A 14,252-nucleotide genomic window follows, 5' to 3' on the forward strand; every position below is an offset into this window, starting at 1 on the left:
TGTCTCTCAGTAATGTCTACTTCAGTCAAATATATAGACATTTATATTCTTATATACGCATAAGGCAGAAATTCCATCAGCACTGCACCCATAACAAAACCAGTAATGGTGATTTGAAGCAGAACCTGAGTCATTGCTGGTAAAGTATTTGATCCGTCAACAGAACCGACAAGTAAAGGTAATAATAATATGTTATTCTCATGAGTACAGGTATGATTAACCGGGAGGAAAAACATATTTTAGGGCACAAAATTGTTTATTTTTTCAAACTTTCTTCTAATAGTTGCCATTTTCTATTGGAATAGTGCATGATTTTACCTTTTTTAAGAACATATCTTCAAATAAAAGAAGCCATTAGGGAACCTAGAGTGATGATTAACAAGCAGATTTTTATTTAAAGCGTCACAAAAAGCCAAAAATGTCCAAAAAAATCCATCTATAATTTTGTCATCCTATTGCATTTCTGACATGTTGTTATCTGCCCTGCTATACATATAAAACTGACTTGTCTAATTCACTCCCAGTCAGTAAAAGTTATCTCTCACTGGGAATGAAAAGTTAAAACTCACTTTTGGCAAATTTACATCTCGACTTCAAACTCCAGCTGCGTCCGCCTCGTCCATCGGGGACGGACCAACATGGAAAACAGATCTTGCCTCATTTTGGAGGGAATTTGCAGTTTAAAAAAAAAGAAAAAGAAACCCTCACTACTTTATTTAACTTTTCCAATTAGTGGTCAACATCCTGTTTTTGACGTGTGAGATCTGGTCTTGGTTCGGGGTCAGAAATACTACCAGCCAACTAGAGTGTCTCATTTTGTTTTAGTTAATGAAGCTCAAACCACCTGGTACAATAAAAGCTGGTGTGGATCGCTGGAAACCCAAAAAATGTTATCAGTGAGCTTAACAGACATACAGTATATGCTACCAGTTGGTCACAGGAATAAGAAAATACCTCCTTAAAAAGCTCTCAGGTGATTTATAGCTAATCTGAGATTCAAACCAGCATCCTCATGGTCAGGGTTCTAATAGATTACATATTACTAGTTGTCCTATTTATAATGTAATAAGTAATGTAACTATTTCAATTACTTCATCAAAGTAATGTAATTTATTACATTTGATAACTTTGCCATTACATTTGTATTTTAAGTGTTTTCAGCTGTGTAATTCACCCATTAAGCACCAAAATCTAAATTAAGCTGTTTTTAATGGATACTGACGATTTATGAGGGAGATCATTTCTTATAAAGCAACATTTATCTCTCATTAGAAAATGTATTCATTAGTTCATGTAGATTTTGGAATATAAGATAAAGATATTGGATGAAAAAACTCAAACGTCTGGCATGGGCTTAATTGGTACTGTGACACCATTAAAGCCCATCTGTGCTCCAAATAACCCCAAGTCATGATTTATTGACAAAATACTACAAAACATTGATTTCAAATATTTAAAAACAGCAATTTATATATTCAGTAAAATGTTAAATATTGTTTTTTAAATGAGGAAAGAGACCGTCCTCCTGAGCAAAATCTTAAAAGTCTGACTTCAGATGTAACCTCCTTTGAAATCATCAATATATCCATAAATAACTTTAATTTAATTACACATTTTTTTCTCAGTTACTGTTACAGATTACAATTGCATTTATTTTGTAATTAAATTATATAACGTCTTTACATGTAACTAGTTACTCCCCAACACTGATTGAGGTCACCAGGCTCCCATCACCATTTTTTCTTTATCATTTGTACATTAACAGGTTTACTAAAGATAATAAACTGACTCACAGCTACATTATGAGCAGATTTACAGGCTGATATAATAAAGTAGATCTCATTGTATCAAACCCATTTAATTATGTGCTTACCAACTGTATAATAGTATCAGTACAGTAATGGATGTTAAAAAAAAAAGTTTTTTATATGACGTTAGGACAGTTCTGCATCTCCTTCTGCGTTACACAACTCCTCCCAATTAGGATACTCCACTTTTATTTATTTTTATGTTTTTCTGGTCTGATTTCACCTTTGTCTGCACCTGGTGAGTCAGCTCTTCAGCCCACACACACTGTCAGGATTTCTATCTATACAGCAGCAACCATCCTCCTGTGTCCTGTGCTCCACAAGTAGTTTGATGACTAACACTTTCCCCTTAAAGGTGAAATCCACCCTGAATAATCGACGGTAACATATTGCATGCTGTCATACGAAGCTCCACACACTCCAGTTTTGGTGATGATTATGAGTGGGAGACCTACAAATACTCGATACCAGAACTGAATTTTAAGCCGAGTGAATCTCTGTTATAGCTCAAGTTTGTGATTTAAGCCGGTAAAATGGTCGAACTCCCACATAAAAATCTTCTCAAGTACAGCTAAAGTCCCTCAGATTTTTATTGATGATAGACAATCCCTCTTTAAGATGTTACGGAGAGACAAAAGCTCAAGCTTCATTCTTGATAAGATATTCCGCTGACATTTTTATGGCTGATATTTTATTTTTTCACTCAGTTTTTGCCTCCCACACACACACACACACACACACATACACACACACACACACACACACACACACACACACACACACACACACACACACACACACACACACACACACACACATACACAAACACACACACACACACACACACACTCCAGGCTGCAGCAGCTTCATGGCAAGTGGTCCCCAAAACTGGCTTGATGACTAATTCTTTCTAAAAAGAGGTTTTCTATGCTGAATGCTAAATTCACGTGTTATTCAACCGATCTCGCATTGCTCCATTTTTGGGCGTGCGAGGGCAGAAATCACAGGCTTTCATCTCATCAAGAAACAAAGGCTGAAACTGCCGAGTGTGTGTGTGTGTGTGTGTGTGTGCAGTGAATAGGATTCTCATTTATTGCACACTGTGAAAGCTTTATAAGATGATTTTAACAACATGTACGAGAGCTTTTCCTGCTCGATAAATCACACACGGATCATCCCTGTGGAAATTGTGCTCCAGCAGTAGCATTAGGATTGCCGGTGTCTTAAAAGGACGATTACACCAGAATACTTAGTGCTGATATTATTAGTCTTAATGAGTTTCTAAATTTAGAGAAAATTTACCAACAGCTATTTTGTTAATGGAGTAAAAATGTCACATTTTCTTTGGTTCCAGCTTCTCGAATGTGACACCTTGCTACTATTATGTGTGTTATGTCATTATGCATTTAATATTTCTAGGATTTGGACTGTTTGAAGGATAAAAGACGCAACTTAAAGATGATATTTTAGGCTTTAGTGGAGCTTTTGATGCAAATCCAGATGAAATGCATTGTGACACTATTGTTAAAACTTCAATATTCCAAAACGGTAAAAAGCATCTTGGTTATTAGCTTGAGAATTGTGTATTTTGATGGTTGGGAAGGTTACCTTGGAAATGAACTTTGTTACAGATTACTAGTTACCCTATTTAAAATGTCATAAGTCATGTAACTATTTCAATTACTTAATCAAAGCAATGTAACTTATTACATTTGATTACAGCTGTTAGGGTAAATTCACCCATAAAGCACCAAAATCTAAGTTCAGCTGTTTTTCATGGATACTGACATGATTTATAAGGGAGATCATTTCCTATACAGCAAGATTTATCTCTCATGACAATTGTGTATTTTGAGTTTATACACCAGGCTCAAACCCACTGGATGTTTTTGCATCTCACTCACTGAACACTCATTTTTCTTCATTCTCTAGGTGGCGCTGTCTGTAGCGGCTGAGTTCTGGGAGCAGGGAGACCTGGAGAGGACAGTCCTGGAGCAGCAACCCATTGTAAGGACATGGAAACAGAGCTATGGGACTGATAGAGATGGATGAATGCTAGGCAGAAGGTTGGGCAGAAGGATAGAGATTGATGGGAGGCAGCAGCAGTCCTGCTGACGTCCTCTGGAGCTAAAACAACACAAGTCCTTCCAGCTGCACTGCTGCTGCTGTTCTGTTATATCGTTGAACTCTTACCTATTGAGAATCTAGACGTAATATAACATATATAGAAAAGACAATATATAAAAATAGAATAGGTCAGGGTTATTATTACTGAAGAAATATAACTGCAGAATGGTTTATTTTCACTATTTTGAATTAATTTAGGTATAAAATTGAGTAAAATAGGCTCATAAAAGCATAATGAGAGAACCTAAATACTAATTATTAGAAACATAGACTGTTTAACTACAAGATTGAGTAGTTTTATCTTGTCTAAATGTTGTTTGAGACATTTTTCTGATTATGCAAAATGTGTAGTTCATTTTTGGATCAGTTTTGGTGTTTTAATAGTCAGATGTAAAACCAAAGATATGGAAGTGGCTCATACTGTTTGAACCTTTCCACATGAGGTCGCCTACAACAATGGAGCAGTTCACCCTGTTTCACAGCGTCTATTTTCTGTCATTAAAGTTCCTGTGTCATATAAGAGACATTAAGGGACAAGCGTGAACATGATACTGTAGTTTCAACTTGTTCATGACACAAATCATCAGTCTGTAAAAGTCAGTTGTTGAATTTGGGATCAATCTTCTCACCGTCACATCATTTGTTCTTGGATTAACTGTACCGTTTGTTTTTCATATCTTTTCAGTGTATTTCTTATTGTTCCAGGATTTTATTTTATTTTTTATTTTTTTTTGTATTTGAGCTTGTGCCAGAGAGCTAAGTTTGAGTGAAGAAGAAGAAGAAAAAGAAAGAGGATTTGGTGGATGGACAAGAATGATGGGAATTAGGGCAGGATTCTCTTTAGGCTTCAATTTAGGATAGAGAGAGAGCGGGAGGGAAGGACGGGATGAGAAAGAAGGAAGAAGAACAAGAACAAGAGACAGACACGCAGTTGGAAGACAAAATGAAAAGACCGATTTAGTTCCCCGTGGCGGTGGTGTTGAGCGATGTACAGACCATTATGTGGAGCAGTGATACAGAAAGAGCGGTCACTGTGGCCCTAACCCAGCCGACCATATTCCCCCCGGCTCTCTCTCTCTCTCTCTTTCTCTCGCTTCCTCTCTTGCCTCTGTGTGCCTCCTTCGCTCCGTTTCATTCTTTCATGTCCTTGAGACACTTGAAGTGAGAGAAGCACCATCCCACACTCTCTCACCTCACACTGCTCTCAATTTAATAGCATGTGTGTCAGCAGGGAAAACTTTTCATTTTGATCAGGGTTTTTTTTTATTCTTCCCAGCAGTTGATTCTGTGACTGACTGTGGTCTGAAAAGAAAAAAATAAAGAAAAAAAGACTTTACAGAGGCTGTGATGCTTAGTAGGTATGTAGGTGGGCAATTTGGACAGCAATTACAGCCAGCGTGAACTTTCTAACAGCTCCAACAGGTGTTTACCGACCGTTGTGCTGCTCAAATCACACTCATTTGCGTCTTTTAGAAAAAGGTAAACCAGGTGTGTTTTGGATGTGACTGCTAAAGTGAAGCTAATGTAACTATCCATGCTCATTCAACCTGTATTAACACTCAGAAAAGACACACTGAGAAGCTAAACCAGCATGCTGACTTAATGTGACGCAGGTCTTAAAGGAGCTCTCACTCTTAGGTGCTTTTAGACTCGGATTGTAGGTTTTGATTGATGATGGAGGAGCACTCTCACTCTTCATGATTGGACTGTAACTGATTAAACGTGTGTATGATTACATCAAAGGCCTTCCTGCTTTAGGGAAATAGCCTCACCTACTCTATTAAGAGGTCAAAGGTCAGAGCTCTGCTTCAAAACAGCTTCCATGGGACTAGTAGGGCAACAGTGACTCTCCACTAATTTGTTTTCCTCTCTCGGGTGTGCTACCATGGTTTAATAAGATGATACATTTGATTATAAAACTGTATTGTCCTAAATTAAGAATCATTAAGTCAACTGCGTGGATGAAATAACAGCACCAACATCCTCAAAATACCTCTGAGATAAAGTCCTAACAAACAAAACTTTCTAATATAGTCTTTATTGGGTTTTAAGATGTATATTAGTCTATAAACATACACTTAACCTTTGTGTCGTCCTCCCGGGTCAAATTGACCCTGTCTGTTTGACTGTTCCTTCTTTCTTTCCTTCCTTCCTTCCTTCTGTCCTTCTCTCCTTCCCTCCTTCCTTTCTTCCTTCCTTTCTTCTTTCCTTCTTTCCTCCCTCCATCCTTCCTTCCTTCCTTCCTACTTTCCTTCCTTTCCTCCCTCCCTCCCTCCTACCTTCCTTCCTTCCTTCTTCCTCCCTTCCTCCCTCCTTTCCTTCCTTCTTCCTCCCTCCTTTCTTTCCTTCTTCCTCCCTCCCTTCCTCCCTCCTTTCCTTCCTTCTTCCTCCCTTCCATCCATCCTTCCTTCTTCCTCCCTTCCTAACTTCCTTCCTTGACTCGAGGACAACAGGAGGGTTAATGTATATGAGAGAGCTCTGCTAAAGTGATAATACCTTTCAATGTGTTTTAATGCAGATGTGCTGTTACTTTCAAAGCTACGATTACACTTAAATAGACTTTTTTATTATGATATATATTAGTACTTTAATACATCATACAATAAAGATGAGATTTTATCAATAGATACAATGACCAGATCAGAATAAATATGTGATTATTGTAAACACTTTTCTCTTCTTTTCTATTCCAGCCCATGATGGACAGAACCAAATCAGACGATCTACCCAAGATGCAGTGTGGTTTCATCGACTTCGTGTGTGCTTTTGTGTACAAGGTGAGACATTACACTGCACACAAACACCCACAAACTTACCAAAGACTCACTGAAATGAAACACCTGCAACTGGGTTTACTGTAGGAACATTTAAATGCAGGTGCGATACTCTCATCCTGATTTTGCCATATTGTAATTTTGCTTATTTTTCATATATTCTGTACTCACAATGTATACTGTATGTCTGTCTTTCCTGAGTCCATCTTCTATTGCTCTTGAGGTTTCTTTTATTTAATTTTACCCATTAAGGGTTTTTTGGAAGGGAGTTTGTATCCAAATTGATAGTCTGAAGGTAGAGTGGCATCTGCTGTAGAGATTAGAAAGCCCTTTAATGCAGATCTGTGTAATAAATAAAATTGACTGGCCTTTACTAGAGAGGTGGCATCTGTAACGCAGCTCACTGTAATTATTTGAGCTGTAATGTTTAAGTTTGATCTCAATACGACTTTGTAAGGATGTCTTATATGGGAATTGATGCCATTTTAACTTGTTATTGACATAATTTGGGGCTGAATAAGTTAATTTCGAAGCGCTTCAATTGCACAACTGAATCACCACAATTGACTTTGTTCCGACCATCTGGAACTCATTTATTTTTCAGCGTTATAGTAAGTGTGATTTAATTTAAACAGTTTACATCTGGAAAAAAAAAAAAGTATTGATTTTAACGTGATTCAATTTGTGTCATCCTCTCCTCCTCTCGTGCTCCCCAGGAGTTCAGTCGTTTCCACCCGGAGATCACCCCCATGCTGGAGCGCCTGCTGAACAACAGGAAGGAGTGGAACAATATGAAGGAGGTGCACGAAGCCAAACTGGCTGCTATCGAGGCGGCCAAGGCAGCCAAGGAGGAGGAGGCTGGGAAAGCTGCAGCCGCCAGACAAGGTAGGAGGCTCTCGAACACACACATACACACACACACACACACACACACACACACACACACACACACACACACACACACACACACACACACACACACAGACCGCATTACTCTTTGTTTATGTGGGGTGTGAATGCCTTTGAGCCCAAACAGCCAGTTAAAACACACAGGTGGAGACATTTCTAAATAGTTTTGAATGCATTTTTCATTTTAAATTATACAAAATTAACTTCTTTCTCTTTTTTGTTTCCTTCCTGACTTCTTTCCACCTTTCTTTCCTTCCTCCTGCAGCGAGTGCAGCCCAGTCACAGTCAAAGACGTGTATTCTCAGCTAAACACGGAGCAGCAGCAGCAGCAGCAGCGGCTTGCGCGCTACATGGTTTTGGTCCAGCACTGGGTTTCCCCGGAAAGATCCTTCCTTTTTTTTCCCAGTGTGATATTTGAGATCACACTTATAACTTATTCAGTTTAATGAGAACGCATCTCTCACTTCACAACACTACACACATCATATCGTCTCTTGCAGCTGCATTCATTGAATCTGTTTCTTTTTCCTGTTACTGCTTTTCTTTCTGCACTGCTTCTTCCTGTTCATCTTTTTACATTTTATTTAAGACTGAGCTTGATGATTTGTTGCAGGGTTATGTGTGAGGCTCCAACATTTGACCATTAGGGTTGACATTATTCATTTGCATTTAGCAAGCTATGATGTCTGAACATCAAGCTCAGAGTGCAAAGAATAATACAACATAACCATTGTTAACAGGATAATGTTAAAAGTGGAAGGTTCTTGATTTGTTCCTATTTTGTAGAGGACTCAAGTGTTGGGTATCATTTTCATAGCACCAATAAAAGTTTTCAAAAAGTTACTGCTAGTGTTTTATAATGCATGCAAAACTAAAATGACTATTCAAAGATATTAAGATGACTAAATGTTTACTGTAATGTTGTTGTTCCTGATGTCAAGGAAGCAGTTTAGTCACTGAAAACAGAGTCTTGCCCTGTACTGACATTAACTGAAACCAACAGCTGGTATGATATAATGATAAAAGGCTGCATATACAGACTATGATGGGCTTTTGCTCTTTTTAAAAGTTCATTTAAAAGTAGCTGTGATGACAGCTGGTGGTTAGTTAATGTTAGAAGTGAAAAGTAACAAAGTAATAACTGACAATAATTTTTTATCGTCTGTGCAATTAAACTCTAAAAAGTGAAATAAATTATCTGACATGAAAAAATAAGATAAAATAAAACATTTAACAGAACAAAACCATTGAAAAAACAAAGAAATTAAATGATCCCATCTATATTTATTAATCTAAATTTTAAATGTGTGAATTTTTTGGTGTAGATTTGGAGCCAAACTGAGTTTAGGTTTCATATCTGGTGGGTCCTAACGTGGTTCAGTGTGAGGTTGTGAGGTTTTCACTCTTGTACCCCTTGTTGAAAAAAGTAATATTGCATAATTTCTTGTGTAGCTGTAGCTGCTGATGCTTTTGACTTTTTTGTAATGACAGTGAAGGAGATTGCTAGAACCTGAAACCATGACTACTAGCATGTCAGATATTTTGATCAGCTCTCAACACTTATTTTAAATATGTGGCTTGGGTCTCATGTTATTGGTTGTGTGGACTGTTATACAACTGTGGGATGCCGATAAAAAATGGAGAACTTGGCTGGTGATATATCAGCCTGGTCTCTTCAATCTGCATACAAATAACGACTTTATACTTTTAAATTGTTTGCAGTGCATGCACCAAACTCCCACTTTGCATGCAGGTGATACATCAGTCCTCCCCAGGGAACTGATGCCAGTATAATGCACTTCTCTCTTATTTTCTAAGATGTTTTTTGGCCTGTGAGGAGGACAGATTTGTTGGAAAAACATTGCAAAAACACAAGGACCACCAACAGGACTTCTTTTATGTCACATTGGTCATTTTTAACCAGAGATTTTTTGCATCATATTGGGACATTTTTACTACTTTTACTGTTTTAAACCAAATTATCATCTTATCTTAACCCCTAATCAAGTGGTTTTAGTGCCTAAACCTAACCAACAGCATTCAATGAGATGTGAAAACGTTAAAAAAGTAGTGTTAAATGTGTGTATCACCAGCACTTTGCCATATGCACTGCATGCAATTTGTAAATGTAAAGTCATGTTATTTGTACACAGATCATAAGACCGGGTCGGTAAATACATGTATGCTGTAAATACCAAAGAAGATGTGTATAGTGTTATTCAGTCACAGTCACTGCTTGTTGTTGTACAGCATTGGCTTTGTTGTATACTCTATATCAAAGTTAACTTTCTTCCAATATCGCTTCATTTTGCAGAGATTAGTAAAAATGTATTGCTATTTTCATACTGAAAACTATCAGTGTCTGTGTTTTTTTTTATTGAGCCGTGCATGTAGCAGCTGGGTGTTACCCGTCTTAGTCTATAGTAGTGTGTGTGAGTGTGTTGGTTTTTTGCTCCCGTTAAACATTCATGATGACTTTGAATCATTCTCTTGCATCCTGGGAAGTTCTGCTAATCAGAGACACACAGATGTAGCGATGCACATCTGGCTGATTTTGAAGCTATCGTGTATGGGCACACGCGTCTGCACATTTCTGTAGAGTAGAAAGTCGTATCTAGATATAGCACCGCCCACTGTATGTGCCTACTGCATCCTTATCCATTTCTGTGTAGTTTAAATTTATGTATGTCAAACATTACATTTAATGCATCTTTTTCACATATGTTTGTGTGTATATGTTTACGATGCACACCGCAGATTTTTTTCAGCCTTTTCTTTCTGAGACTCAGAGATTCGTTACACTTCCTCTGCATGTTTGCTGAAGTCTCACCACACTTTCCCTTTTTTTGTTTGGGAAAGTTTTGCGCTCTTTTCAACCATGAGGATTTACGACCCAGCAAGCATTTGACTGACAGCAGTGCACAGAAGCTGGCTACCACATTTTATTTCCCCCAAAATAGGAACCCCACTGGTAGTGGTATCTTTGCATCAACTTCAAGCCAGGAAAAAAGAATACCGAAATTCAAAATCTTTTCATCCTGAACCATAAATGCGGTTGACTCCACAGGAGGATAGTCAGGCTGTGTTTTCCTCCATAACTGTATTTGTACAAAACAAACAGTTTGCATAAAACAACAGTTACAACAGCATCTCAGTTACTATATTTCAACATATAGTTAGGCATGATTCATGCTGGCTTAGTGCTGTTGAAACAATTGTTAGAATTAGCTGAGTGTCTGCACAACTCTTAACCCTGTTTTATTTGGCACTTAGATGTGTTTTGACCTGAAAATGACCAAATCCCTGTTGGGACCAATACATCATCCCAAGAACATAATAAGGACACAATTTCTTGGAAATTGTAGAGAGAACACCTTTGAACAGAAATCAGAGGCACTTTGGTCCTAGTTTTACTGAACAGTAGAATGTAGCAGCTGTGGACAAGAACATTAATTTGGCTGTATATGTTGTTCTTTTTACTGTCCACTGTTCTTCAGAAAATATTTGGTTAGAAATAAACCAAAAGAACAATTTTAACAGAATAACTAGAAATTTGAGTTAGGATGCATTTAGTTCCGTTGGAGGAGAAACCATTGTGTGCAGCAATAATGCAGGATAGCTGCAGGAAACATGCATAAATGAGGACTTTCACAACAGCTGACAATGTATAAATATCTGCCAGTTGCACTATCCATTTGCATGTGTTTATGTGTGTATACATTATACTTCATTCTTCCACCTAGAGTCATACATAATGCTGTTACAAAACACAACATGACGCCAAAGTGGGCCAATGAAAACGGATCACCACTGCAGCCTCGACGAGGGGGGGCAAGACATGAGCTATATTCATCACTGACAACCCACCCCTCCCTCATACGCTGTAGTAATATAATAATAGCATGGATACATAAGTGTGTCGTCACTTCTGTGTGACGTAAATCCCCATGACGTAAAGGCATTCTGGGAGCTCAAAGGATTACCGTATACGGTTCTGATGATCAGCGGAGCTTGTAAAGCTTGGCTCTGACGCAGAGACAACCCGTGACTGCAGAGAGAGAGAGAGAGAGAGAGAGAGCGAGGGGAGAGTAGCAGCTGCAGTACACCCAGTGAGCCGACAGGAAGGGAGCTTTAGCCCCATTCTAACAGCGATCGGGGGCTGTCGTGACTGCAGAGCTGCCAGCCTGCAAGCCACAGCGGGGAGAGCGATGAAAGACTATTTATAGGACAACTATGCATGGGTAGGCTGCAGTTACTAAGCAGAGAGAGAGTCACTTGACTAGTTTGCTCAGGCTTTCTTGCCCCAGCAATGCATCCTCATTTCATTTCATGATGCACACATACATTTGTTGTATTGAGCATTGACCCACTGCTCTGCATTAGAATAGCTGAAATGCCTGCAGTACATCAGATCACCTGCTTTACATGCAATCTTCACTAGATGTTAAAATGAATTTCTTAAGATTTGAGCGTGAGTTAGTAATGGCTGACCCACCTGTGATCCACTGTTAAATGATTCAGTGTATACAAATGTCACAAATAACAAGCATGTTGATTGTAAATGACCAGCGTCCAAAGTTTTATCCTAATAGTCTAATCAGTAGTAGTAGTAGTAGTAGTAGTAGTAGTAGAGCTGATTACTAAAAAGACTAAAAAGTGTGGCTGTAAAATGTGAGAAGAGCACTGACTGACAAAGGTGTGAAATAACTGCTGAGATAGTCGCTTTTTGTCCTTTTTCAGAGTCAAAACAATATTAAAGCAAGACAAAAAGAGAGAGAGAGGAGATGTGGTCCGAGGGGGGGCGTGATGGTGTGACCCCTTTTTCATCACCTCTTTTCTCACCTTTCCCTGATACGTGCAGAGGAAAACCAAGCCAAATCATTTCCGTCGCAGCAGGTGTAATGTATGTGGCTGCCTGGATCAACATGTCTCATGAGGACAGTTAAGAAGCTTATCCAGCAACTCCCGCAATATGCAGGATCTGTGCAGAAACCAGCCCGTATCACTAAATGCAAAGAGCTGAAATGTCCTGCATCTGTTCAGTGATATAACCCCAAACACTGCTGGTCTATAAAGGAGTTGTTTTCCACCTCGAGGTCAAAATCCTCCTGATGTGTCATGATTTTTTTGTTGTGGAAATATTGTCATTTTAACCAGATTAGGGTTTAATTTCTCTTTATGGCACCAATATAATATCTAACAGTAAAATTAAATATGTATCATATCACATGTGCATTGTCAGAAGTATGATATATTCAAGATTTCTGTAAGAAAAACTAAATGAACAGACGTCTTTGGCTTTATGTCACCATGGTGAGTCACACAGTCAGCATCCACTGAGTGCAATCTTTATCATTGTGTGTTATACAAGGCGACTTTTGACCCGATTCACGCCTCAGTCGTGTGTCATGTTTGGTTTCCGAGTCCAGCTGACATCCACAGAGACAACATTAACTGCGGCTGAAATAAAATGGATTTATCACAGTGCAGATTGAAACATAATTAATTGGCATTGAGGATGTTGATGAGCTCATCTGTTCAAATAAACAGAGAAAAACTAAAAGGTTGTGCAAAGTGTGCAAAATCTAAAAACAAATCTAAAAACCGAAGCAGCTATTAACAGGTTGTTTTCTGACACATTTCACCTTGTTTTGACCCTCCCGTAATTAATCTAATTAAGGCTAATCTGTTTAATTTTGAAAAGTGCTTAAAAATTGAGACACAACATTTCCTGAAAAACAGTCATCATCATTACTGGATAAGTTTGAGGAGTGAGTGGAAACTGTAGACTGTTAGACAACATGTAGTGGAATGCTACGATGTCTGGGAGTCTGAGACAAAATACAAAATATTGTGTGATTTTCAGAGTGTAACACCAAAATGTATCACTCCTGCAATATGGCCCTCAATCATCATCCAATGGGTGTAAGTTTAAAAAATAATAATAATAATGCGAGACATGCAAGGAGGCAGGATGGAAGGAAGAGCTCGAACAACGGTGCCCACATCCAACACAGCCTGATTAGTGTAACATCCTTCACACAATTTGAATATATGCGCCATGAATGAATAAATATTATGACTAGTATAATTATTTATGGGTTTATATATGACAGTGATGTGATCCTGGTGTCCCTGTCAGAGTAAAGCTAAAGCTCATGGGGATGACACTGTGTGTCTAATAACTCTGCACTGCACTGCAGAGCAGCTCTGTTTGCTGCAGTCACGACTGCCCCACAGAAACAACCAAACAGAGGACAGCAGGACAGGAAATGGCTGACAGCATGATTTCTAATCGTCTGCTTTCTCCTCTGGCTTTGGGCTGTACAGTTAATGGCAAAGTTAAAGAGGGGGGGGGAGCGTGGGGGACGGGTGGAGGGGTCAACAGCAGCACACTGATCACGTGTTTGTGTAGAGCTCAACATACTCAATCTACTTTTTAAAATTCTCCGTAAATACTGTAAATTATACGCTAAGTGAGCATTTGATAAACGTACAATGTCACCAAATAAAGAATCTTCACACCAAGAAGTAATCAACTTTGAAAAAGCTCTAAAAATGACAAATTATTGTTCATGCGAATTCAGAATATTCATGCAATTAAATATACCAGCAATGTTCTAACCTAATAATC

General features: G+C 38.4%; 1 protein-coding gene across 1 annotated transcript in view; it reads left to right on the forward strand.

Annotated features, from left to right (window-relative positions):
• pde6a (phosphodiesterase 6A, cGMP-specific, rod, alpha) overlaps positions 1 to 7,927 on the forward strand; it is a 37,069-nt gene extending 29,142 nt beyond the window's left edge. Inside the window, exons 20-23 of the mRNA XM_062425573.1 lie at positions 3,741 to 3,815; positions 6,629 to 6,712; positions 7,426 to 7,594; positions 7,884 to 7,927. Of these exons, the coding sequence (XP_062281557.1) occupies positions 3,741 to 3,815; positions 6,629 to 6,712; positions 7,426 to 7,594; positions 7,884 to 7,927 (372 nt within the window). The remainder of the gene's footprint in view (positions 1 to 3,740; positions 3,816 to 6,628; positions 6,713 to 7,425; positions 7,595 to 7,883) is intronic.
• Positions 7,928 to 14,252: the final 6,325 nt, after the last annotated feature.

This window comes from Scomber scombrus, chromosome 9 (genome assembly GCF_963691925.1).
Source record: "Scomber scombrus chromosome 9, fScoSco1.1, whole genome shotgun sequence".
Taxonomy (NCBI): Eukaryota; Metazoa; Chordata; class Actinopteri; order Scombriformes; family Scombridae; genus Scomber; species Scomber scombrus.